Source organism: Pituophis catenifer, unplaced genomic scaffold, assembly GCF_029215685.1.
Source record: "Pituophis catenifer annectens isolate HBS135680 unplaced genomic scaffold, rPitCat1.0.hap2 SCAF_7, whole genome shotgun sequence".
Taxonomy (NCBI): domain Eukaryota; kingdom Metazoa; phylum Chordata; class Lepidosauria; order Squamata; family Colubridae; genus Pituophis; species Pituophis catenifer.
Window position 1 is genome coordinate 3,948,283 of NW_027256887.1, and position 27,281 is coordinate 3,975,563.

General features: G+C 38.6%; 1 protein-coding gene and 1 long non-coding RNA gene across 2 annotated transcripts in view; one reads left to right on the top strand and one right to left on the bottom strand.

Moving 5' to 3' along the window:
* Positions 1–3,885: 3,885 nt before the first annotated feature.
* Positions 3,886–27,281, bottom strand: part of RSBN1L (round spermatid basic protein 1 like) — a 28,892-nt gene continuing 5,496 nt past the window's right edge. Inside the window, exons 2-8 of the mRNA XM_070946597.1 lie at positions 24,249–24,368; positions 20,096–20,766; positions 11,336–11,473; positions 10,717–10,859; positions 8,468–8,635; positions 5,170–5,278; positions 3,886–5,081 (exon numbers count right to left, since the gene is read on the bottom strand). Coding sequence (XP_070802698.1) covers positions 4,437–5,081; positions 5,170–5,278; positions 8,468–8,635; positions 10,717–10,859; positions 11,336–11,473; positions 20,096–20,766; positions 24,249–24,368 — 1,994 coding nt within the window. The 3' untranslated portion in view covers positions 3,886–4,436. The remainder of the gene's footprint in view (positions 5,082–5,169; positions 5,279–8,467; positions 8,636–10,716; positions 10,860–11,335; positions 11,474–20,095; positions 20,767–24,248; positions 24,369–27,281) is intronic.
* Positions 9,507–11,435, top strand: LOC139318980 (uncharacterized). Its single transcript, XR_011600606.1, has 3 exons — positions 9,507–9,564; positions 10,733–10,849; positions 11,347–11,435. It is a non-coding gene; the product is annotated as an uncharacterized lncRNA (long non-coding RNA).

Consider the following 27,281-nt stretch of genomic DNA (forward strand, 5'->3'; position numbering starts at 1 on the left):
TCCGTCTCTCGTCGTTCCAACTCTCGGTTTTCTCCGTACCACCGGTCTCAGTCATTTCGTCCTCAAGACTCCGGCTTCTCCCAGCCTCGTTTTCAACGTTCCTTTCAGTCCCAACCTCCCCAGGACTCACAGGTTAGACAGGGCGCTAGGCCCTTCCAGAAACGTTCCTTTCGAGGAGGCAGGGGCAGATCGTTTAGACGGTCCAAGTGAGGTTCACCTGGAAGCTCCCATTGGCGGTCGTTTAACCTTATTTGCCGCTCAGTGGGCTTCCACGACTTCGGACTCTTGGGTTTTACGTACGGTTCAGTTTGGTCTTTCTCTTGAATTCTCCTCCCCTCCCCCCTCGGTATTTATCTCTTGCCCAGTCTCTAGGGACAGGGTCCGGAGATCCCTGGTTTCTCAAGCTATTTCCCACTTAGTTGCCATCGAGGCCATACAACCAGTACCTCCCGACCAGCATGGCCTGGGGTTTTATTCCAGATTGTTTATTGTTAGCAAATCCTCTGGGGGGTGGAGGGCTATCTTAGACTTAAAAGCTCTTAACCGTTACATTGTGTATCACAAATTTAAGATGCACACTCTCCATACTATCCTGGAAACCATTCGCCCCGGGGACTTCTTGTCTTCCATAGACCTAACGGAGGCTTACCTCCATGTCCCCATTCACCCGGATTTCCGTAAATATCTCCGCTTTCACTACCGGGGGCGACACTTCCAATATTCTGCTCTCCCTTTTGGGCTTTCTTCAGCCCCCCGTGTCTTTACTAAGATCATGGCGGCCCTCGTGGCACACATTCGCTCCCTCCCCATACGAATTCAATTTTACCTCGATGATATTCTTCTGCAATCTTCGTCATTCGAGGAGGCCCAATCCAATTTGGCCACTTCCATCCAAATTCTCCAATCACACGGGTTCTCCATTAACTGGACCAAAAGCCATCTGGTCCCTGCCACTTCTATCCAACATTTAGGGGCTGTCATAGATACAGTGAGGTCTACAGTTTCCCTCTCCTTAGACCGTCAGGACAGCTTGCGCTCGCTTGCCCGTCGCTGTATGGCGGATCGATCAGCCTCTCTCCTTAGTCTCTCTTGCCTTCTGGGCAAGATGATCTCTACATACGATATAGTGCCGTGGGCCCGTCTCCACAGTAGGGAATTACAATGGTTCCTGCTCCCCCATCAACGGAAACGAACAAGTACGTCCCTCATCAGAGTACCTATAGCCCCACCCGTCATATCCTCCCTCAGGTGGTGGACGTCCTCGGCCTTGTCAGGAGCTTGCTGCTTCAGGGAAACACCGCGAGTGATAGTCACTACGGACGCGAGCCTCCAGGGTTGGGGAGCTCACCTGACACATCATATGGCACAAGGTCAGTGGTCATCTTCAGAGCAACTTCTTCCCATTAACCTTCTGGAGCTAAGAGCCATCCGTCTAGCCTTGCTTCACTTCCGAGATCTTATCGGGTCTCGCGACGTACTTGTCCTTACGGACAACGTTACGGCGAAGGCCCACGTTAATAGACTGGGAGGCACCCATTCCCGAGCGCTGATGGACGAGACCCTACTTCTTGGTCTCTGGGCTGAATCTCACCTTCACTCCCTTCGTGCAGATCATATCTCCGGGATGGAGAATTCGCAAGCGGATGCACTAAGCAGACGTCGGCTGGACAACGCGGAATGGAGCCTCCCCCCTTCTCTATTCAAGGAGATAACGACACGCTTCGGGTTCCCAGAAGTGGACCTTTTCGCATCGCAGGCCAATCACCAGGTCCCGAGGTACTTTTCTCGGTTCTGGGACTCCGGGGCGGAAGCCACGGACGCTCTTCGCAGCCCTTGGCCTCCCGGTCTCTTATATGCCTTCCCCCCCTTTCCGTTACTTTCCAGGGTGCTCAGGAAGATCCTTCAGGAGCGAGCGGAAGTCATCCTTCTCGCGCCCCGCTGGCCCCGGAGACACTGGTACTCGGACTTGATCTCCCTATCTGTCGCTCGACCGTGGTGTATTCCGGCCGACCAGATTGTCCTCGTCCAGGGTTCCCTTCGCCATCCGGATCCAGCATGGTTCCACCTAACCGCGTGGAGGCTGAGCGGTTCCTCCTGCGAGAGGCCAAGGTCCCCTCTTCCGTGATAGACATCATCTTGGCTTCTCGCCGGCCTTCTACTGTCAGGATCTACAACTCCACCTGGGCCTCCTTCTCCTCTTGGTGTCAGCGCGCTCGTATTAATCCCCTTTCTGCTTCAATCTTGGACGTTTTACTTTTTCTCCGGGAGGGATTTGCTGCCGGACTATCTCCAAACACCCTCCGGAGGCAAGCTGCCGCCATCTCTACGGTTCTGACTTGCGGCTCCGCATCCTCGATTTCCCGACATCCCGTCGTCCAGCAATTCCTGCGAGGAGCTGCAAACTTAAGACCTCCTCCCGTTCATCGTTTCCCTACTTGGGATTTGAACAAGGTCCTCTCAGCTCTTACGGCCTCCCCCTTCGAGCCTCTTCGTGACGTCTCGCTCCGTTTCTTGTCATTCAAGGTCTCTTTTTTGGTCGCAATTACCTCGGCCCGACGCATTTCGGAGCTGGCAGCCCTGTCATCTCGTAGGGACCTCTGCGTTTTTCATCAGGACAGGGTTGTCCTCCGACTGGACCCTTCCTTCATACCCAAAATTAATTCCCCTTTTCATCGATCACAGGAGGTGGTCCTACCCAACTTCTGTCCGTCCCCTCAGCATCCCTTGGAACGCTCATGGCACACGCTTGACGTGCGTCGTGCTCTCAAAATATACCTGAGGCGCACCTCCTCCCTTCGGAAGACTGAGGCATTATTTGTCTCTTACCAACCCGCTTCTATCGGGGCCAAAGCATCGGCTCCTATGCTGGGTCGTTGGATCCGCGCTACAATATCGACGGCCTACCAAAGACAATCCTTACCTGTACCTCACCACATCACAGCCCATTCCACCAGGAGCGCGGCGACCTCTGCTGCATGGGCGACCCAGGCCTCGTGGGAAGAAATCTGCAGAGCGGCCGCCTGGTCGAGCATCTCTCCCTTTATTCGCCACTACCGGGTGGACTCGTTTGCTTCTGCGGATGCGGCCTTTGGGCGCAGAGTTCTCCAGACGGTCCACTCGACTTGAGGTAACAGGGCCCTTGATCTTCCCTCCCAGCGGACATTCAGCTTTGGTATGTCCCCAGTCTGACAGACGTTCCTTACGCTGAGGAGAATGGACGTTGGACTTACCTGATACGTCCGTTCTCTCTTAAGTAAGGAACGTCTGTCAGCCCCACCCTTCTGCCGTGCCCTGTTCCCGGGGGTGGGTGGTGTTCTCTTACCTCTCTTTTGTATTTTCCAGAAAGACACCCCAGTCTGCGTCTACGCCCTCGCCGAAACACTGGGGATCATCCAGGAGAGGGCGGAGTTATTTAAATCCGCAGACTCGGTCATAGGCTGCATAGTGGAGTCCATAACCCAGTCTGACAGACGTTCCTTACTTAAGAGAGAACGGACGTATCAGGTAAGTCCAACGTCCATTTTGTTCAAATAACCGGCAAACTGTAGTAGTATTCTTTTTTGTATCCCTCTTTTTTGTATTTATTTACGATTTGCCACTCATTAGGACTCCACTTTAGTGATATGCCTGTCAAGAGTACTCAAATGTTCAGTCCTTGCTGAAGTCCAATGTTTGTAAGATAGGAAAAAGGACGAGTGTTATGCTTTCATTTTGACATACTGTCTAGCATCCGACCAAAAGGCAATGAACCTTCCTATTCTTCTCCAGGTAAAGATTTTGTGGAAATTCAACAACAAATTCTATCTTACTTAATACATCTATGCATTTTTAATATAAGAATATTTCCCTTTTTTTTTTTTAAACCAGGACTGAGATTTTTCAAAATAAAAATAATTATTATGAACCTTTATTAAGCGGCTCACATTTTAATATAAATCACACTAAAAAGTTTTTTTTTGTTTTTGTTTCATTTTGTTTTGTGTGTGTGTATTTTTTTTAAAAAAAGCTATTTACACTACAGTGCTGACACATTAAAAAGGAAAAAAAAATGGTATAAATAAGCTCTATGGAAAAGCCTGGAATTGTCAAAAAGAATTCTGGCTTATCTTACAAAAAATATATATGTTAAATGTCAGCTCTATTCTAAAACCTACAACTCATATTTAAAGACTTTTTTATGTTATACCTGCAGTGTTTACAGTGCATCTGGCCCTAAGTGCTTTCAAACAGTTTACAGTTACGGACAGGCACTGAGGAATGTTACAAAGCTACATGTACTATTTTATGTTGCCACAGCTGTAAGGGCAGTTCAAGAAAGACATCCTGCCTCACAGAATTGTAAGCCTCCTTACATTGTTGTCATTATATTTTAAAAAGTACTTTAAAAACATATATGCAGGCCCACCGCACACGCACGCACACACACACACACACACTTAACACAAAAAATCATCATCTGGTTTGCCATGCAGACTTGGGTAAGTTGAGCTCCTGTGTCTCGTGTCTTCCAGATTCACATGACCCCCGGGGCACACGCTGTCCTGTAAGTATTTGTGGCCAGGCTCGGGGTTTGAGTCAGTCTCAAGTCTCCACCCTGTCAAATATGAGTGATCCAGTCTCGCTTTCGGACATTCTGCAGCAGTGGAGGCGGGCGCCATCTTTTCTGGAAGGTTGACGGGAAGGGTCTCCTCGGGATTCTGAAGAGATAAATCGGGTTCGTGTGGCGGGCACGAAACCTCCTGTTTCACGTATTTAGTCTGAAGGCTACTTAAGAATTTGGTTCCTTCGGAGGCGTGGACGTCCGCGGGATGGGTGGCACCCACAGTCTGAAGTCCCGTCAGAGAAGATGTGGCGTCGGTCGGGGGATCCGTGTCGTAGGCGGTTTTGTTTTCTGCCTCCGAGTGGTAGAGCTTGAGCCGCACGTGCCACGCCAAACTGCACACCGCTGAAACCGTCTTAAACTGATGTATAACATTCCGTGGGATAAAATAAATATCGTTATCGTACAACTGAATCCTGGCGTATCGGATGCCTTCCCTTCGTAACTGGTTAAGTTTTGCGTCGTCCACCCACTGGACGCACTAGAAGGAAAAAGAGAGAAAATAAAAGAGCCCTCTTCAAAGATTCGGAACATTCTTAAAACGTCATCCGGCCATCGAGACAAGTTACCTGGGAAAGTGGAGGCTCGTGCAAATCTAACTGCAGTCGTTGAACTACCTCTAAGAAATCGTCCGCGTGAAAACAAATTACGTCTTTGGTTATGCGAGGTTGTTCAACCCTACACACGGGGGGAAAAAAAATAACCAAAGTTGCCATTCATTCGTTTATTAAAAATTTGTTACTGATTTTTTTATAGGCAAGTTAAGCAAAAGTCTATAAAAATACAGAGCTGTACAGGTAAATCCTCAACTTACAACAGTAAATTGACTGCTGCAGCATCCTCATGGCCACGTAATCAAAATTCAGACACTCGGCAAGGATAATGGCAACAGCACTTAAGACTTTATATACCGCTTCACAGGGCTTCACAGCCCTCTCTAAGCAGTTTACAGAGTTAGCATATGGCCCCCAACAATCTCGGTCTTCATTTTACCGATCTTGGAAGGATGGAAGGCTGAGTCAACCAACTGACTCATATTTATGACGGTTGCAGTGTCCCAGGGTCATGTGATCACCTTCTGCGACTTTCTGACAAGCAAGATTCACTTAACAACCGTGTTACTTATTTAACAACTATAGTGATTCACAACAAATGTGGCAAAAAAGATCGCAAAATGAAACAAAGCTCACTTAAAAACTGTCTCGCTTAGAAAACAGAAATTTTGGACTCAATTGTGGTCGTACATCAAGGACTACAGAATTATATCTTCACTGTATTATAAATCATAGCAGCACATAAACACTTTGGGTAAAGAACATTTAAAGCGGGACATGAAACCCCACTTAGCAAAGAAACAGTGGTGGAACACTATCTTCAAGTGTTGTTAATTATGGGGAATAAAACTAAAAATTAGCAGTTAATACAATTGCAAAAGTACACCTCGACTTGCATGTATGTGGAACTGTCTAATCTTGGAACTGTGAACATACAGATGGCGAATGTTTGTCCAAATGGAGGAAAGTTAGGCTTTAAGGAAAAGGTTACATAACATAACCCAGAATGAATGCCTCATACTGTGTCAGATTTGCAATGCAGATGAGACTGGTTTATTCTGGCGCACAGTTCCTAAAACATTCAAGCATTTGAGGATGAAAGATGAACATAAGAGGGGGGAAAAATTCAGCCAGGAGAAGATCTTGGCATCAGGCTGCACAATCACAGATGGAGTGCCCAGCTGATTGCAGTATGCAAATTGCATCAACCAGTAGTGCTGAAAGGCATCATGAACCATTTGCTAAACCTATATTGTAATTCACTGATGTATGATTTGTATAATTTACATTATCGGTTTTTTTCCAAAAATAGCTCTTCTTCTTTGTGCCCAAAATAGGAAGTATTAGAAGAAGATGCTGAAAATATCACTTTAGCAAATGAAAGTTCCTTCATCCATCAGACAAAAAACATTGAGAATGAAGATGAAAAATTTAATATTTAACTCAATCAACCAGCCAATGAGCTATTCTTGCAACAAAGAAGAGGCGATAGCTATATTGGAAAATGAAACAGGTAAAACAGTTGAAGGACGGCTATTTTCTTCAAGCCAATCAGAAAAAGAAAAATACTTTTTCTCCTCTCATCCTCTAATGCTCTCTCTTTCTCTAATACTCTCTTTCTCTCTCTAATACACTCTTAATACACTCCCCCCCCCGCCCCACTATGTAAGTGTGCGTCTCTATATATTTGTTGGTTTTTCTTTCCTACTGCATTCTATAACTAAAAGTTGATTCTGATACACAATTACTGGAAAATTAAATGTCTTACAGCAATATTGTTTTTGTAACTGTACAAAATGTAAAACGGGACTATTGAAAACTGTCCCATATATTGAGTATACTGTGGAAGTAAAGCTCATTTAGCATATTTTAAATTCTTAAATCTTAAATTTTAATTGGTATTCCCACGTTTAACCTTATTTATTGGATATTCTGTTTTAATTTGTCTTTTAACTTTTGTATTCTCTGTTTCTTATTTTGTGAGCCGCCCTGAGTCCTTCGGGAGAAGGGCGGCATACAAATCCAATAAATAAATAAATTAAAAATAAATAAATAAATAAATAGATAAATATTTTTAAATTTAAATTTAACAGAGATGAGGAAGACATTGTAATTGATGCCAAAGTTCTGTGTCTTGTACTAATTGTTGCTTAGTGATGAGAGAACCAAACAGTTTGGCAACATAGAAATGAATTCAAGAAATGTTTTACACTGAGCTATGAGAAGAGAGTAAAGCAATAGGATTCACAAGTCAGACAAGCCGCTGACTCAGTACATGGCAGCGTCTGGCTAGCACTGTCTGAGGTTGGAAGCTATGCTGAGAAACCTTCAGGCTATTCTTACTGCTGTTGATTAGTCAGGGAAACAGACAGAAGCAAAGTATTATTTCTAAGAAAACTATATGGAGAATGGAAATATCTATAGGACTTGGGGGAGGCTTTACTACTAATTATATAATCCAATTTCAAACCAAAAGATTAATTATTATTATCTCATTTTTCCATTCTATAAGTGTCAGGTAATTAGCAGTTCTCCAATCAAGATATAATTTTCATTTTTCTAGGTAACTATGTGGATTACCCCCATTGATAAATAGGGCAACAAAAATAAGTCTTCCTTCAGTATCATTTTACGTCTTTCTTTTAATGCTGCTGAATGCTGTTTAATATGAACATTCTTACTAAATGGTATGTCTACTGATAAAATGTCAAGAAAAAACTAAGAAAAGGACATTTAATCCAACCTCCCAGACTAGTATGTTTGAAGATATCCAGTGAAAAAGATCTCTGAATCTCTTGGTTTAACTGGTTCCACTATCAGCCTGCTCTTATCAATAGGATATATTTCCTAATCCAAAATTGCCTCGATCTATAATTAAAAATCATTGTGTGGGATCTTTGGTACTCTCTGAGCTTGGTTGTTTTTTTGCAGGCATCTTATAACCCAATGAAGTAACCCTATGAAGTGCTAGAAGGGAGTGGGTTTGCTCTTACACTGGCAGGGCAAGCCACTAGTATATAAAAACAAGAGCAAACTCCACTCCCTTTTAGTACTAGTTACCTAGTTTGGTAATGAAATGTCTGCAAATAGCCCACAATTCAACCCTGAGCTATAAATATTCTATCTATAAACATCCGTGTGCCATATTCTGCACTTGTGAATGACAGAAAACAAGACTTGATCTTTTTCTGTGAGACACCCCTTCAAGTACTTGAAAGATGCTATCATAACTCACTTTCAGACAATTTTTTCATTGCTAAACACGTCTAGGTATTCTGCAGATATTTTCCTGAACCAACCGGCAATTACATACCATTCTCCACAATGCACTGCCTTTAACACTCCGACGGCAGCTGTAGTCTGTCGTTCAAACCCTTGTCCTATGTGATCTGCGTGTGCTCGCGTCCTGTCTTCAAAAAGCATTTCACGAGGCTCGCTAGTACGAGGTAGGTACTGCAGGTTTTTAATTTCATTGGTAGTTCTGTTAAAACAAAATAAAAGAAAGGGTACGCATTTTAAAGATTTCGGCTTCATAGGTTTAATTTCACTCACAGCATAAAGTGGGGAGAGACAGTCCTACAAATAACCCAATCCCAACACTTATATATATATATATATACTGATACTATATATATATATCACACCGTCTTCCAATTCTTCCGTGAGATAGGACAGGCTGAGAAAGGGCAATTAGTCCAAATAGCACCAAGTGAGTTTCTGTGGCTAAAAGTGGACGAGATCCTGGGATTTTCCTTGCCCTAAACCACAACACTTTGATCACTAGACCATACCTGACTCTTTAATTAACATAGCCATAACTGAATATCCCTTTCCATAAAAGAACCCTCCAACACACTGTCGAAATACAAGGACTGAGGCAGAGTTCTCAACACTGAGATATGTCTGCCTAAAGATTAAATAAAAACACTAAGGCTCATGGATATGAGCATGTCCTGGATCAAACTCTGCAAAAGTGAGTATTTTACATATGAAAATAAATCACAGAAAGACTTACCCTATTTTTTTTAATACGCCTGTGTTATTTAAGACATCCTTAGCAGTAGCCAATCTGTTATTATTATTTAACCATTGAACGTCACCAAAGATAGCAAATCATCATTCAACATGGTCAAACCAATTTTGTGTTGTTGTTTTTTTCTTCCTTCCTTCCAGCCTTCTTTTAAGTCCCATACATCAGGGGTCCCCAATCCCTGGGCCACGGACCAGTATCGGTCTGTGGCCTGTTTGGAACTGGGCCACACAGCAGGAGGTGAGCAGGGGGCGAGCGAGCCAGCTCCATCCGTATTTTGCAACCACTCCCAAGCGCTACCATCACTGCTCCAGCTCCACCCGAGATCATCAGGCACTGGATTTCTCATAGGGGTGTGAACTCTACTGTAAACTGCACATGTAAGGGATCTAGATTGCGCAATCTTCTCCCCCCCCCCCCCGCCTCCCCGGTCCGTGGAAAAATTGCCCTCCACGAAACCAGTCCTTGGTGCCAAAAAAGTTGGGTACCACTGCCATACATAAAATTCTAACCCCCATTTTCCTCTATGATTTTTGCTCTTCTGACAAAAGTTCTTATCATTTTACCCAAATCCATTTGTAATTTTTATGAAATAATTTAAGTCTCTGATATTTCAATGTAAACGCATAATCCACCTCATACTTTTGATACATTATTTTTACACTCATTTTTAATTTTTTTTTAAATGATCGTCCAATTCCATTTGTAAATCCGATATTTGGTTGCATTGTTTTATTCTTTGTTGTTAGCCGCCCAGAGTGCCTCGGGAGTTGGGCGGCATAAAAATGCGACTAATAAAATAATAAAAATAAAAATAATATTTTCATCTCTTTCTTGTAAGCTTTTTTTTTCTCTTTGGGGGAAGGGACCCCACCCTTTTAAAAAAGTATATTTTTGCATTAGGTTGATGAATTATCTATTTTATTTAATAATTGCTGAAATAATTGGGTGGGGGACCCAAATAAAATCAAACAGTGGCATACATGTTGCATGTGGGCTGCTTATTTTCTTAAAGGGAATAATTATTAAATAAATTTATTTCTTTGGCAGGAAATAGCATTTTTAAGAGCAAGAGGTGGGGGGAAAAGGAGGAACATTAAGAGTAACAGAATCTGTAATTAGCTATCTAACATCAATCTCTAAAGCCCTTTTTGGACTTTAACTGCTGTTTAGGACAAAATATGTCATAACTGAGAAACCAGTTCTTTAGGGTGTGCCCTCTATACACTGACAATACACAGCCACTGCACTGCCAGTTGTCAGACAGGAAAGATCAGGTCCACACATGAAGGTCCCATTAAATTGCTATATTGCTATAACCTATGTACCAGAATCTTCTCAACTAAAGGCAGGCAGATAAAGGTCAAGGGAATTCAAGGGAGGTTGGACTTGGTCTGCTTGTAGCTACATAGAATTCTAGACTGATACCTCTTTTAACACCGCCTCTCAGATTCTGCCACTCCTTCTGCTACACCAATCCTGGAGTATTAAATATTATTGAATATTGAAGTCAACCAGATATTACAACATACCTTTTCCTTTTGAAAGGCGACTTTGGCATATCTGCCACAGGAATCATTTGTTCTCCTGGACGTACCCACATGATGGGACCATCATCGCTGTCTTTCCGACTTTCTAGTTTAAGACTAGAAAGTGTCCCCCATGGTAAAGTACACTAAAATAAAACACTTATGTTTAAAATCTATGTTATTTTCTGATACTATTTTAAACTATTTATTTATTTTACAAAATGAAGAGCACTGTGTATCCATCTACAACTGATAACATGATTGGCAATTCATTCAATTTGAACTGAGATTGAAACCCAGATGGAAACTTCCCCATTCCTGATATTTTGAAATCAAAGTGATGAGCATTGCAAATGTGCCAATTTCTACAAGAGACAAACTACTATTTACATGTTATGAGCTTAGGAATTTTAAACCTTTCAGATTTGCTTGAACATGTGCAATGGATGCAGTTTTAAGAAATTAAAGTATAAACTCTTAAAATATGAATGTAACATACAAGTTGACAAATATATATTTACTTCCTTGATGCTAAATAATTTATTAATTTTGACTCTCATTAGATTAAGGAATTAATTACTGAACAATAGAAGGTTCCAACACATTCTAATTTCCATCTTACTTTTAACAAAGGTGAGTCTTCCAACATATCAAGGAACTCTGGAAAATAATCCCCAACTTCTTCATCTACTGCTCCAACCAAGCTGATTTGTCTCATCGGGCCAGCTCTGTATGTACCATGGGAATATGTTCTTTTTACCTGAACAAAAGCCAATTAAATAAAAAAAGAAAGGACCAGTTTACTTTATACTCAGCATAATGTGCAAATTTTAAATATGTAAAAATATCCTAAATATTTTCTGAAACCCAAGCAGTACTTGGTATTAAATGTTGTTCACAAAACAATAAACATAATTTTAGATACAGATTGTTGTCAACTGCAATGTTAAATTACCACATCAATATATGTTTAATGAAAGAATATAATCTTAAATACATTATTGTAAAAATTAAACTTAAATTTGGCAAATAAGAGCAATTAGATAGTATCAAGTTCCGTTTTTAGGTCACCTAAAGGAAGCAGAGTATGTTCTTAATTTTAAAAAAGGAAAGTCTTCATACTTCATACACAATATTCTATTTTTATTTAAAAAAATATTGAGAATAATTGTTTACTGTTTATTACTTTTACTTATTACTTTATAACTTCTCTGTGTCAAGGTATAACTTCAAGAATGCATTTCCATTTATAAGAGGCAGAAAATGATCTCTTATTTAAGTTGCTGTCTCGTTTTTTTGCCAACACTGCTTTGAATGATGGAATCAATCAAGTTGTCATCATGCTGTACTTTCAAGGTTATTCAGCTGAATAGTCAGCATCCAGTAATGGCTTTTTAAATTACCAGATGATCTAATACACACAGAGTTCCTATATTCAACCTACTAAAATAACAGATTGTACAGTTGTCACTTATGCAGCAGTGCTAATCTTTACATCTCTCTAGTCAAAGATTCAAGTTTCTGGGCATTAGACAATGCTTTTTTTCATGCGTCTGGTTTTTTTTTCAATGTATGTTATTCCCACAGACAAAATGCAATAAACCTTTCACTAGCATCCTGGCAGCCAAATACTAGTCCTAATCCATTAAGCATACTACTTCCACGGAAGCCCCTATAGACAACTTTAGTTTACTAATCCATCAATCAAAGTTGGATGCCCTGAATTTTTACACACAAACTCATATGTGCATGAGGAAAATTTCTGAAGATATTTTGAGAGATTAAACTCTTTATTTTGCAAATTCATATACAGACCCAATTCCACAAACTCTGGGCATCTTACTGAAACAAAGCCAAAACCATAAGAACACTCAATTAGCACAATGGACATCATTAAAACAGTCTAATGGACCAGGTCTTGAAGGCTAAGAACCATTTGGTTTAACTTGCTGAGCATTTTAAAGTGTACTGCAGGATAGTTGCCCTGTAACTGATTGTGGAAAATAATATATCCAAATTAAAATTAAAGACTTTGATTATGTAAATAATGTAGTAACCACTATGATTTTAAAAAAACCATTCAGCCTTTTAATAACAATTTTGGTTTTAGATTTTGATCCAATAAATGTAGTTAAAATAAAGCTTATTCTATTATTTCTTAAATTACACTTTTTACTGCCTCCACAATGACATCAAATACACTCTCAAAAAGCATGCTGGGGGGCCAAATGTTTTCACAGTGACGATTATAAAAACTTTTCCAGAAATTTATCATATGGTATGGAAAGTTATCACACAAAACACTCTGGCCTATTTATAGATGATAGAGAATGCAATACGTTTCAGGGAAGATCGCCTGCCCTCTTTCATCTGTTCTAGCTATACAGTATTATAAGAAAAATGATGAACTTAAATCTATATGATTTAAATAGTGGAATACTATCTTTTCCTCCCCCTGAACTGTTTTCATTTCCCTTTGGCATTGCAATTAATACAGGTAGTCCTCGGCTTACAACATTTGGTGACTGTTCAAAGTTATAGTAGCATTAAAAAAGGTGATATATGATCACTTTTCACAGTTACAATTGCAGCATCTCCATGGTCACGTGATTAAAATTCGGATGCTTGGCAAGTGACTCATATTTATGACGGTTGCAGTGTTCCAGAGTCATATGGTCACATCTTGCGATCTTTTGACAAGCAAAGTCAATGAGGAAGCCAGATTCACTTAACAACTAACTTAACTACTGCAGTGATTCACTTAACAACTGTGGCAAGAGGAGTCGTCAAACAGGGCAAAGTTCACTTAACAAATGTTTCACTTAGCCACAGAAATTTGGGGCTCAATTGTGGTCATAAATCGAGGATCACCTGTACCATCTAATCCATTTTCCTTCATTTCCATCCCCTCCCTCTGTTTTGTTGTCTTTAGTGTAAAGTCTGAGGTTAAAGACTACTGTAAACATGCCATTTAACAGATTGTTGCCATCTGCTAAAACTAGGGATCGTTTTGAAATGATTTTTCACAACTAAGCAATTGTGTTTTCACTTCCTTTTTCTCCTCCCCCTTCTCAACTGAAAGTTCTGCTGAGGCAATATTCGGATTGCTTTGTTGCTGGCTTGTCAGGAAGTGGTTAATTGGCTTTTAATTGCCTCATATATTCTGTGTCACTTAACAGACAATAAATAGAAGAGAAAAAAAATCTAAAACCGCACAGATAAGTCTCTCTCTCTACCTACACACACACACAGAGAGAGACAGAGGGAGGGAGGGACAGAGAAACTAATAAGAATTCTGCTTCCACCACCCCGACTCTCTCTGAATGAGAGTAACGAAAACAAATGTTATTTCATCAATACAATATCATACAAATGTTTACATTGTGAGAAATGATTTAGTTAACCTCTTGATAAATTGTAATGTACTTTGTTTGGTTTTCACTAAATAAAATAAGGGTCTAGTTTTTCTAGTTTCCAAGCCGTGATCTATGCCCTTGTATTATGTATCAACTAGGCCACATTGGCTTACTCAGCATGCCAAATTATATCTGATTTCTAAAGCAGAGAGATTTGTCCAATACGTTTCTTCTAAGACTCATAAGAGACATGTTGCATACATAGACACACACCTAATTTAGGAAGCCTAAATGTAACACAGGTAGTCCTCAACTTGCAACAGTCTGTTTAGTGACCATTCCAAATAATGGCACTGGAAAAAAAGTGGACTTATGACCGTTTTTCACACTTATGATGTGACATGCAGCATCCCCATGGGCATGTGATTAAAATTCGGAACTTGGCAACTGACTCGTGTTTCTGACAATTGCAGTGTCCTGGGGTCACGTGACCACCTCTTGCCACCTTCTGACAAGCAAAGTCATTGAGGGAAGCCAAATTCACTTAACAACCGTGTTACTAATTTAACAATTGCAGTGATTCACTTAACAACTGAGGCAAGAAAGGTCGTAAAATGGGGCAAAACTCACTTAACAAATGTCTCACTTATCAACCGAAATTTTGGGCTCAATTGTGGTCATAAGTCGAGGACTACCTGTAGTTCCTTTTCATAACAGCTTTGCAACTCCTTCTGCGAATAAATGCAAACAATTATTTTTCAGGAGTGTAACTGGGGAGCCCGATTTGTATATTGCACTAAACAATTCTTTGGTTTAACAGCAATTTATTTAACAGCAGGACTCACACAAAATACTCTCTCTCTCAAAATCCTGTTTACTCACACCCAATATTCCACAATCACACTATCAAAATTCAATAGCCAAATGGCCATATGGGTTATTTATTATACAGTAGTGGCCAAAATTGTGGAAACCTTTTGGGAAAAGTGTATTTTTGAGGTTTGATGGCTAATAACACCACTTTTTGGGGGGGAGGAGTTTCAAGATAATCCTATTCCACTGCTGGAATGGCCTGGGAATAGCCCAGACCTTCACCCAATTGAAAATCTATGGAGCCGACTAAAGAAACTTGTTAGTCAGAAGCGACCCAGCAATAAAACCCAGTTAATAGAAGCCATCCTTCAATCTTGGTTTCACATTAGAACAGCTGCAGAACTCAAAGACTTGGTTCACTCCATGGGAAGACGTTGTAAGGCCGTCATTCATGCTAAAGGTTACCCAGCTAAGGATTAACTGACATGGGGATCATTTTTGTATATCTCGTTTTTTTCTACATGTTTCACTTTTCTTCTTTATACTGTAATTGCTATTCTAAAAGCAAATCCTTCATAAAAGTTATTGCATTACATTCTTGATTAAATTATCTTTCCATAGATATATAATTTTATGGTAATACTCCAAAAAAAAGTGGTGTTATTAGCTAGTTTTAGAAAATACACTTTTCCCAAAAGGTTTCCACAATTTGGGCCACTACTGTAGTGCAATTTTGGGTGGGTTTTTTATTTTCATTTTTTGATACCCTCATTAAAAACAAAAAAGGAATTAGAAGTGAAAGACCTCTGTGAGATAAAGTGCATTTCATCATCAGAGACCATATCACCATATTATGGCTTAAATTCAATAACATGATTTCAGAATATCTTGGGATCTTTTAAACATGGATATAGTAGTTCTTTTTCTCCCAGAGGCCTCCCAACTTTTATTTCAACCCCAATCTAGAGGGGGGGGGGAGAAAGAGGATTAAGTCTTGTCACATCACCTGATACAATGAGTTGTGACTCCCACTACATCTTTATTTCACATATTTTTGCCGTACGGAAATATGTAGCTTTGGATCATTTTTCTCAAATCCATGAATAAATATGTTTTGACTCATTTGCTTAAATTGGGTTCTCTCGATTTAGTTTTAGGACTTGGGACATAGGACTATATAAGACTTTGGTGGCATTAAAAATTTTAGGACAGTTTTTAATGCCACTGTATAATTTTTAGCTTCAGCTGAGTACATTCCTAGTTAAATTAATTAATCATTAAAAGGTACCATCTGAAAATGTAATAATCTCAAGGTTTTATAATGGGTCCATGATATAGTTGGAGAGTGAATCCTGGTGCATCAAGAATGGGGCAGATCTGCTCTTAAAGTCTAGCAAGCATTTTGTTCAGCTCTCTAAATATAGAACGAGAATGATTACACACGCTGTGACTGAATCTGTTCTATTTTTAGAGCAAGAATGAAATGAACAAGTTTAACAAGCAGCAAATTATATCCTAATACAAACAATGGAACTGGGTGAAATTCTACTTCTCCACGCAGGAGCAAAATCATGTAATTCGGTATAATGGAATGTGTGGATGACTTTGGGGAAAGAGGGGACGAGATCCTGCTTAGAAAACTGTCAGACAAGAGAGCCAGGAGTCCCCATACCTGCTTCTTGTTTGCTGCCTTGAGTTATTTATAAAAATAATAAAGGCAGGATAAAAAAAATAAATCTAAACAAATAAAAGGACAGTCAAGAAAAGAAACTTGTGAAGGACCCACCCTAATGGATCAAACAGTTAAAATTGCTGACAGGAAGTTTGTATTTTCAGACTTGCAAGATTCTGTCAAGGTGGCCTTACAATAAAATAGTTCATGTTTCCTGTCTGGTTTACCTGGGCAGGCAGATGTCAATCTTGCAAGTCTGGCTGCCACTTTGAGCTGCTTGATCCATTAAGGGAAGTCCTTCCTAAGTTTCTTCCTTTGACCGTAAGCAGCTGGGAGCTCCTGCCTCTCTTCTCTGATTATTTCCTAGGCAGCATCTCTCCCACATTTTCCATTACATCTACCCAAGTATGAATAGTTTCCCCCTTTGTCATTCAGAAATCCTCCATTCATTAATATAATAAGGATTCCTCAAACATACAAAACTCATTTTAAAAAATCAAACAGGAAATAACAAACAAATGAAAATTAATTCAATTTCAATTTGTGAAAAGCGCAACTGAGGTTTTTTCCCCAAAGCCCCTTAATTCATCCTAGCCGCAATATTCTTTTCATAATGTAATTCCTCTCTGAACACAGGGAAGAGGAGAAAAACTAACTTGCAAATACTTAAACATGTATTTGATACAAAGCCAAAACTGATACAAACTGTTTTCACAGGAAGAAAACAATACCTAAAAGGCAATATATGTAAATGAATTTCAAAGGACTTCAGTTTTGAGTTAGTTCTCCAAAATAAACCACAATGTAGATATTGGCATAAAATACTACAAAAGTTTTCCGCCTTACATAATTCTCCTCGCAACTACTTTTATTTTTTTCAAACAACACCAAGTATCACAGATTCTAGAGATGGGCTAGACGTTAACAAAGAAGTTAAGATTCTGACAAACAGGAAAAAAATCAATAGACTGGGTGGCAATACATACGAAAAGAGCAGTTATTCTGGTTGGGGTTCTAGTCCCTTTGAAGGATGAGGTTTGTGATTTCAGTATGTTCCGGACATTAGACCTCAATATCAAGGTAGCTGCTGTGACAATGAATGTCGTTGTCAACCCCAGCCACTCCTGTTGCATCCTTTCCTCTAAAATATATATCTGTGTGTATGGTTACATATCTGAGATCAGCTTTCTACAATGAGTCACTTTCACACAGGGTGGATAAAAATCAATGATTTTTTTAAAAAAATAAAAAAAACAGATTTTTTTTATTTAAATCGGATTTTTTTTATTTAAATCGGTTTTTTTTTTATTTTTATCGAATTTATTTTACTAAAAAAACTTTTGGGGTAAAAATCTATCGTAAGATAGTTTTCTATTTAAGATACATAAATAATTTAGTTTATTCAGCATGAAATGGAGCTTAGTTATGTAGCATGAGGCTGTATATTCTACATGAAACACTCATTAAGGAGAATCCAGGAGGATAGAACAAGATGTGGTCCCCCCATCAGTTTTCAGGTCCAATTCTAAGTGTTGCAAATTGCCTGGGATAAGAATATTGGAAAGTCGGTCTATTCCCAAAGAATCTGCCCTGACAGCTGGGGCCATTGAAAAACTCTTCTTTACAAGAAAAGGCAGGCCAGATGGCGACAGTACCCTGTTTTTTTCAATGTAGCACTTCAATTTGACTGTGCCCTGCCTTGATACTTTTGAGATAAACAGCCAAGAAATTTTTATTTTACAGGCTTTAAACAGTTTAATTGGTTGTTAAACTTGCCTCTTTGATGCCTCTTTCAAATTGCATTTTAAGGTATTTCTTACGTTAAGATATCGTATAAACATGTAATTAACTCCTTTTGAAGATGGCATAAATGTTTTTATAATTATAACATCATTCCAATTCCATAGTTGGAAAATACTTTTAAACCTTTTAATGAATATTTTGATGTTGGATTTTGAACTTCATCATACGTGTATGTTCTTGTACTATTTTTAGACTACGAATAAGATAAGAGATTAAGATTATTATATTGAACTGAAATGAAGAGGAATTCAAATTTCAGACGATGTCCTTCTGCTGGGGAAAAAAAGTAGACTCAAATAAAATTCAGTCACCTCTAGGCAGCATACTCGTCGAACAAACGAATAAACAAGTAAATAAATAAATGAAATGATAAAAACAGGCAAAAGATCCTGTAGAGCACGGGTGTCAAACTCGCCGTATCATGTTGCTGTCATGTGACATTCCACGTTTTTCCCATTCGGGGAGCTGGGTGGGCGTGGCCTGCAATTGACGTATCCGGCCCGAGGGCTGCCAGTTTGACATCCCTGCTTGTAGAGCATCTGACTTTCCGTTTCAACCTAAAGTATCCCAGTGCAGTTGAAACCAATCCAAGAGATTCCCTGGCCTATAAATGGGTATATGGGGAAATCTCCCTCTCTCTCCCTCCCTCTGTGTCTCTCTGTCGTTTCTGTCGCCACATTCCCCCATCCCATATACAGCAAAGCTTATTAACTAAATGTAACAATCTTGCTCTTAACATTGAACTTTTCCATGGAATGATTACTAAATGATGAATACTCTTGGCCTTTCTTTTAAATGCTTCAAAACAATGGTGGACCAGAAGGAGAGCTCAAACATCAGCAAAACCATACAACTTCTGCAACATGAGAATAACTTTATGCCACGTGCTGTTTCAGTTCCATTTTGCTTTAAACTCCTCCGCGTTCTTTTAATCAAGCAGAAAATTGCTGGATGTTTTGTTTATAGGTAAGTGGCAAATACTAATATGTGAAAAACTCAAGAATAATCTATTTTTTTAAACTACACAAAGTCTAGTGTGTAGATTTTAAAATCTAAAATCAGAAACTATCAATTTTTCAAAAATACACTTGCAGGCATAAAACAAACATGAATTATTATTCTAATTCTGCAATGGAAGGGTTGGATATGTTGTTTCTTCTCATCCAAGAAGGTTCTTCAGCTCTGACTGGATGGTGGGGAATGGAAGGATTTATACGCTGGTCATTTGCATCCTTTTAGAGAGTCATGACCTGGATGACTGAGAATCTCCATAGACATTGACCTGCTTTGACTTTCATTAACCATTTTTAAGAATTGTTCTTTCCCCTACAGTTTCTATTCTTTGGTTTTCAGCCTTAATGGGAACAGAAAGGTCTACAGACATTCAGAATATACAAAACTAGCACTTCCTACCTCAGAGGCAACAAGGAATACCAGGCAGAATTTCCATGAATTATATAGGCAATCTAAACTGTGAGCAGGTAATTCACAGGACCTTTTTATTTGTCTTATCAAAAATAGAAGCTACTGCTATCATTTTTGTTCTCTATATAGCACGGTATAAAGAGAAGAAGCACTAGTATTTAATATATATATTTTTAGGAAGCTCACTGTCTTGTTTAACAAATTTAGAGAATTTTAGAGAAAAGGAGCAACAACTGGAACATTGAATAGGAAGCAAAATGTTCGGGTTTTTTTTTTTTTTTTTTTTTTGGAAATATGAAAGATAACCTCTTACCTGAGCATGAAAATTGGACATAGTCGTAGTCTCTATGTCTTTCTTTCCCAAAATCTCCATTTTCACTGGCGAATTGGGAAAATTAAACGAAAAGTAGTCTAAAAAGTCAGGTAAATAAGTAGCTGCCCCATGAACAATTCCCATTACATAGTGAGCAGCACGGTTCTCCTGTTCACTAAAAACCAAAGCCAGAAATTCTTCTGCAAATCTCTCCATCTCCACAGGAGACAAGTGGGAGAGCTCCTTCGTGTAGGCGTGAACCACTGAGGCACCTCCGTTAGGCTGGTGCTCCACGTGAATGAACTCTTTGAATTCCAGCGCGTCCAACCTTTGCAGCTTATCCTGCCCCCGTGGCTCCTTTAACGAGACAAAGGGAAACTCACTGTTGTCCACTCTCTTGGGCTCAGGGTCCTTCTTGGGATTCTTATGTTTCTCGTTGAAATCTTTAAGATGGTGGTGGTGGTGGTGATGATGATGATGGTGATCCACAATGCCTTTGGCTTCTTGATCCTCAAAATCGGAAAGCAATCCTGAGCAGATGGTCTGAATGGATTTACTGTACATTTTTGGACGCTTCCGTTTTTCGCACTCTTTGTGTTTCTTTTTCTTTTTCTTCTTTACTTTTTTAATCTGTAGGTCGTCTGCGTTGCTTTTCACTTTTTCTTTTATGTCTATAAAGATAAAAGAAAGGAAGGTTTGCTTTAATTTATCAAAAACTGGAGCTACATGAAGATGAAAAATATCCTGTGCAATAATATGCCAAGTACTGTAAACCAATTTAAATTCCAAAGTATGATAAAAAATGTGCTTACACATGAATCCTGAAGAACAGTAATATCACTTTTACCTTCAATCATTAATATAGTTCAGCTACCAGGTCAGGGTTGCAAAAAGGGTCTGGGATTCCTAGTCAAAGACATATATTACCTGCAGGGTTCCTGGAGTTGGGTGTTTTAAATTGTTGGTTCCCTTCTCTACAATATTATTTATTTTTATTTATTTTTTATTAATCATATTTCTATGCCGCCCACTCTCCAAGGACTCTGGGCGGCTTACAACAATCGACAGTATACTAAATTAGCATATTGCCCTCAACAATCTGGGTCCTCATTTTACCCACCTCGGAAGGATGGAAGGCTGAGTCAACCTTGAGCCGGTGAGACTTGATCCGCTGATCTGCTGAACTAGCAGTCAGCTGAAGTAGCTGCAGTACAGCACTCTAACCACGGCGCCACCTCGGCTCTTACGATCCCCCTGAAGGCAGACAGGATCCAACCCTATTAACTTGCCATTAAGACGAGGCTGCTGCTTCAGTGAGTCCTTGGACTCTGAGGAATTGCTCTCGTTTTCCTGATGGTGGTGGTGGGCAAGGGGAGGTGGAGGCAATTGTGTGTATGGGATACAGCTTTTCGTCAGCAGTAGGAAATGTTACCAATATATTGTTCTTTTCTAGTTTATCTCATTACTGTTACAGAAGTCTGTAAGATGCTTGAAGACAGAGTATCACAATGAATGATTAAATAAATAATTCCAATGAGCGCTTTACGGCAGGAAAAAGTTAATGTTTTCCATATCTTATCGCTACCATCAAGTAGTTGTCTGGGGTTTAGCAGGCTAAACAGTAATATCAGCATGCAGCAACTATTGGAGAGAAGCTGCAAAGATAACAGCTGCTTCTCACTTTCTTTGCTGGATCTCAATTGCTTAAATTTTGCTAACTGAAAAAACTGCAAAAATTACACCATCTACTTCCTGAAGCAGTCAGACTGTGAGAGGAGAAGTTTCTTCTGGAAACTCTTGACACCGATTCCTCGGGCAGGTTGTTGTGTTTGCCTTTATGCAGATGCAATGGCAGAATTGGTACAGGTAGTCCTTGACTTACAACCTCAATTGAGCCGAAAATTTCTGTTGCTAAGTGAGACAGTTGTTCAGTGAGTTTTGCCCCATTTTGCAGTTGATAAGTCATTAAGCACGTGAAGTGAATTTGGCTTCCCCATTGACTCTGCTTGTCAGAAGGTCCTAAAAGGGGATCACATGACCCTGGGACACTGCAACCGTCATAAATATGAGTCAGTTGCCAAGGATCTGAATTTTGATCACATGACCATGGGGATGTTGTGATGATAAGGGTAAAAAAAAAAGGTCATAAGTCACTTTTGTCAATGCCCTTGTAATTTTGAATGGTCACTAAATGGATGATTGCGAGCCAAGTATTATCTGCACAAGGACATATCAGAGGAGACTGCAACCTGGCTGCTGCCGGGAAAGAAAGGCATGAGCGGTTAATTGTCCTCCTGTCTTTCAAGTGACAGCCCACACAAGGAAGTCAGGGGTTCAGCAAAGGTGGACTCTACAGCCTCAAGGTTCTACCTTCTATGGCCAGGCCAACCTGTGGCGAAAGAGCTGCTATCGGGATTGAATCCTGACTGAAAGCACAATCCTGGCATGCGTTAGAACTGCCAATTATCTACCCAGTTATGAAAGATGTTGTAAGATATTGGCTTTGGAAACCCTAAATGACTTATGGCCTAAGGGATTGCCTTTCCTGCTACGAACCTGCCCTGTATTTAGATCACGAGCGAGCAGCTTCAGAAGACGCTTCCATCATTGGCAGAAAGCTCGGCTGTCTGGTGAACTGGAGAAAGGGCTTGTTCTCCTAAATAGCTCTCAGGCTACTGGAGGTTTTTCCAAGAAGCCTCATTTGGCTCCTTCTGTCCCAATATTTCAAACTGTTCCAAGTTTTCAGCGGTTAACTTATTTTCATTGTGTTTATTGTAATGCTTTCAATTTTTCATTTTATTGCATTTAAGATTTTTCTATTATTGTTGCAAGCTGCCTTATGTGCTTATAGCAGCAGGGTATAAATGTACAAGAACACAGAATGAAAAACATCTAAGACTGAAGTAATTTTTCAAATAAGTTGGACTCAGTCAAGGTTTTAGGGGGTAAAACCAATACTGATTAAATCCTTCTATGCAGATTAGCAGTGTTTGACCAGATTTTGGCTTGATGGACTTCAAATACTTGAGGATTTTGGCTTGGTGGACTGGTCTGATGTTTGGATAAAACCTACATGTAACAATCTTTTGTAAATCATATGAGTTTGGACCATTTATATTATTACATTATATTTATATTTATATATATAAATATATAAAACCTGAGAAAACATATATATATATATATATATATATAGTGATTTTATATATGATTTATATATGATTGATTATATATATATAATATTTTATATATATTATATTTATATAATATATATAATTTATATATATATATATATTATTACCGTCATTGATTTTCAATTTTAATAATTTTCAATTTGGAAGTAAGATGACGGCGCTTTGTTTAGTTGCAGCTGTGGCTGCATTGGCTCTTGGCTCTAATATGACTACATATTTAACAGTAGTCATCCCTCCCTTGTCATCCTTAAGGATTAACTGCATTTTAAAAGTTTGGATATATTATCTTCAATTTGGCCACTAACCATGCAAAATCATCTTTATACACATGTTGACCTTCCCAGGGTGATTATCTGCAGTTTAATTGTGAGGTTATCTTTGCAAAGCATTTTTCATGGCAATAATGTAGTATGGGAGAATAAAAGATCTCCACAAATTTCATCCCCAATAGATTTCCAATTTCAGATTAATTCTGAAATTAATCTCCAAAGCGCGATCAAGGCCACCATATAACAACAACTGAAAACCGATTTAGTAGCCAATCCAAAATAATACTGTGGTCACTGTTACAGAAATCCAACAGAAGAGGAAAAGAGAAAAAAAGACATATATAACCCATTTTACAAACATTTTGTTTCATGTAAGAGTGGCATTCTAGAAAGGTGCCACAAATTCACATTTCAGGCACAATTATTGTGCACTTGCCATTAATTCTCACATAATTGTTTTGGTATTCAAATTACTGTTTGTAAGTAAAAGCTTTCAGACCTGTAACTAGATAAGCATGATACCCTTTCTCTTAAGTACAAACCTGAAATGAAAACCACAGGTCATACTGCCTCTTATCATTAAGAAAAACTAGAACAAATTAGAATTAAATATATTTAAAAACATACTCATTTTAAAAAATCTTCTTTCATGTATACACCGTCATCATGTGTGAAAAATACTGTGCTCACCTTTCTGAAATAATTTCATTTCTCCATTCTCTTTTTTTATTTCGGACATTAATCTGTGCTTCTTCTTTTCTTTCTGCTTTTCCTTGTCTCGTTCTGTGGTTTTTTCTCTTATGATTTCATCTGAAAAGGAAGTATGTTCATATTCAATAAAGATAAGAAAGTTTTTAAAAGAAATTACCCACAATCAACACAATTATTCATTTGACTGGGGGATGGACTACAGCTTTAATGCAGAACAGAAATAGGTCTTAGATCAACACAACTTCCAAAATCAATAACTAGATACCTTTCTTCTCACAATAGAGTTTGGAAACTCAGGTTATTGTTAAACAATATATGAATACAAAGAGATAATTAACCAGAACACTGCACTTCAGAAACAAACTGACTTAACCAGGGTTCATCACAGCCATCTAGTTTGTTCCTGATGTTTCCAAAGATAAGCAAAAATATTACAGATTTCTCTTACGTGTATTTAGGTTTTTTAATAATCTACAGACTGTCATTCCTTAACTAAAAACCACAATTTAATTTCATAAAATGCAATTGCAATGACAAAATATTGAAATTACTATAACCCATTAATATACCACTTTTAAAATGCAAAGTGCTCAAGATCTTTAGCATGCTACCTCAACTAAAGCGCCTGACCAATATATGTTAAAATTTACAGCAAGTAAATTAGGTTTGAGAATAACTTTCGAAGCCTATACTGTGAACGCAAAAATATATGAGCTCTGTATCCTTATGTCTATGAAGATTTTCAATCACCCTGGTCATGGTTGTCCCAAAGGGCAACTAGGCTCTGATTTTTTTCCTTGAAAATGTTTTGCTTCTCATCCAACAAGCTTCTTCAGTTGTGAACTTCTTCAGTTCTGAACTGAAGCAGCTTCTTAGATGGTAAGTGAGATGTTTTTGAAGAAAAGAACCAAGAAAGTCCAGTTGCCTTTTGAAAAGCACTTTTGGGACATGTCATTATATATTTTCCCATCCTCATGATGTTGAAATCTTGGCTCAATAATCCCTTTTGTTTCAAAAAGCCAACCAAACATGAGGTTTGGGAGATTCCTAATGATATTCTGGGAAAACTGAGGAAAAAAATCTACCTTATATCTCTTCCACTAATTAAGTCTGCTCATCCCCTTGACAGATGAGAAGCTGCTGTTTGGCAAAGGTCAGCATTTCATAAATCTACCCAACTGCAATCCAACCAAGAACCCTTGAAAACTGTCCAATTCAGAATCCTGATGGGGAAAACAGCTTAATCTGGAAGCTTCAAAACTTGATCAACTAGTTAGAACACCCCCTTATAATATCTTCTTTTCCTTGACACAAGTACTTGTGTTTTGTAATATAATTCTCTTCAAATTTTTAAACAAGTTGGAAAGGCCTTCAAGTTTTATTGGTATTCATAAAACAGACTAACAGCTAATAGTGACTCATATGGAGTCATCTACAAACAACTACAAACAAACACACAAATAGCATTGTACTCCAAGTAGCAACATTCAGAAAAGTAAAGTTACTAAGTAAATTCGCATTTTCCGCTTCTTAAGAATCACTTTAGAGCCTCTAAGTCCACTCTTACATACAAAAATATAATAATTCTTAACCTTTCAGATTAAAGATAAAAAATACAATTTTAAAACAGTTATACAACTTCTATGACCAATGTATTTCAAATTCCTGTTGCAAAAGACCATACAGTAATATCTCAATACTCTGAATTAAGAAATATTACTGTAATAACTAATTCCTAAAATAACATTAGTAAAAATGAGAGAATACTCTGCTGAAGCTATAAAATGATTAGCTTTTTGAAGTTTCCTAAGTATAGAACTACTAAAGTTTATCTTGATGAAATTTTAATCTTTAGATTTGATTTTTTTTTTCTAATCATATATTTAATCGTTTTACAATCTTGCACACCTACAGTATGGGTTTTATGTTATATTGGTTTTCTGTTAGCAAGCAAATACTTTTTGCACAAACTTCCAAGAGGATCCCACATCAGACTATAAAAGAAGATACTGAGATCTAGGGCAGCTTATGAAGTTGAAGCATTGTCAAAAGGCATATGAAATTACTGCATCAAGAGGTCTAATCATAGGCCATTAGATCAGCCACTGTAACAACAATCCTTCCTCTGTTCAAGGCAACCTACTGCTAAGCAAACACATTTAATTCACTTTCAAATACATCTAATACATAGGTTTTATAAGCCTATTCTGAACTCAGAAAAGTCTAGAGAGTAAGGAAGCATTTGAAGAAATAGCTAAGCCATATAGGTATTTATTAGAATGTTAACTTGTACTCTTTTCCAAAATTGCTACAGGAAGGAATATGGTCAACATTGTATCTATAAGTTATTTCTTATGTGCTACTTTTGACTTTAATGATTGCTTACTGTTTTAAACTGGGTGAGTAAACAAAAGTAAATCAGCACCCTCCTGCATGCCCCAGTTCCCTTTATCCAGCATCTACGCATGCTGAACTTCAAATGTTCAGGGTCAAACATTGAACAACTGATCATTTCAAGAGTAAAGTAGGATATTTTCTTTTGTCTTGAGGGCTGCAGCAGTCTATGAGTCCCACAGATCTATAGCAAAGCTGAAATTCAAGATACAATTCCTGTGTTTGATAAAACCTATGGAAGTCTTAAAGCAGTGACTATATATGGACATTTTAAATAATGCAAAACTTACGAGTAAAATTTTAGCCATAATAAATGCATAAGAATTTATATTCAATGAAAGCAATGTAATATTTGTAGTTTAAATTCTCTAAATTCTCATATTGCTGTAAACAAAATTAAACTATTTTAAGCATTCTTTGTATTAAAACTATGTAGTTTCTTCTTAGCCATAATAGTAAGTATTCCCTGAAATCTAATGTTATTTAGACTGCTGCATAACAGCATCTGCTTTCCATAACTTCAATTGCCTTTTTTTCAAAATGCAAAGTCCTGTATGACAATCATCATCTTACATGTGGCAGGAATTTCTACTCAACTGGTTAAGAATGTAAAGGTAA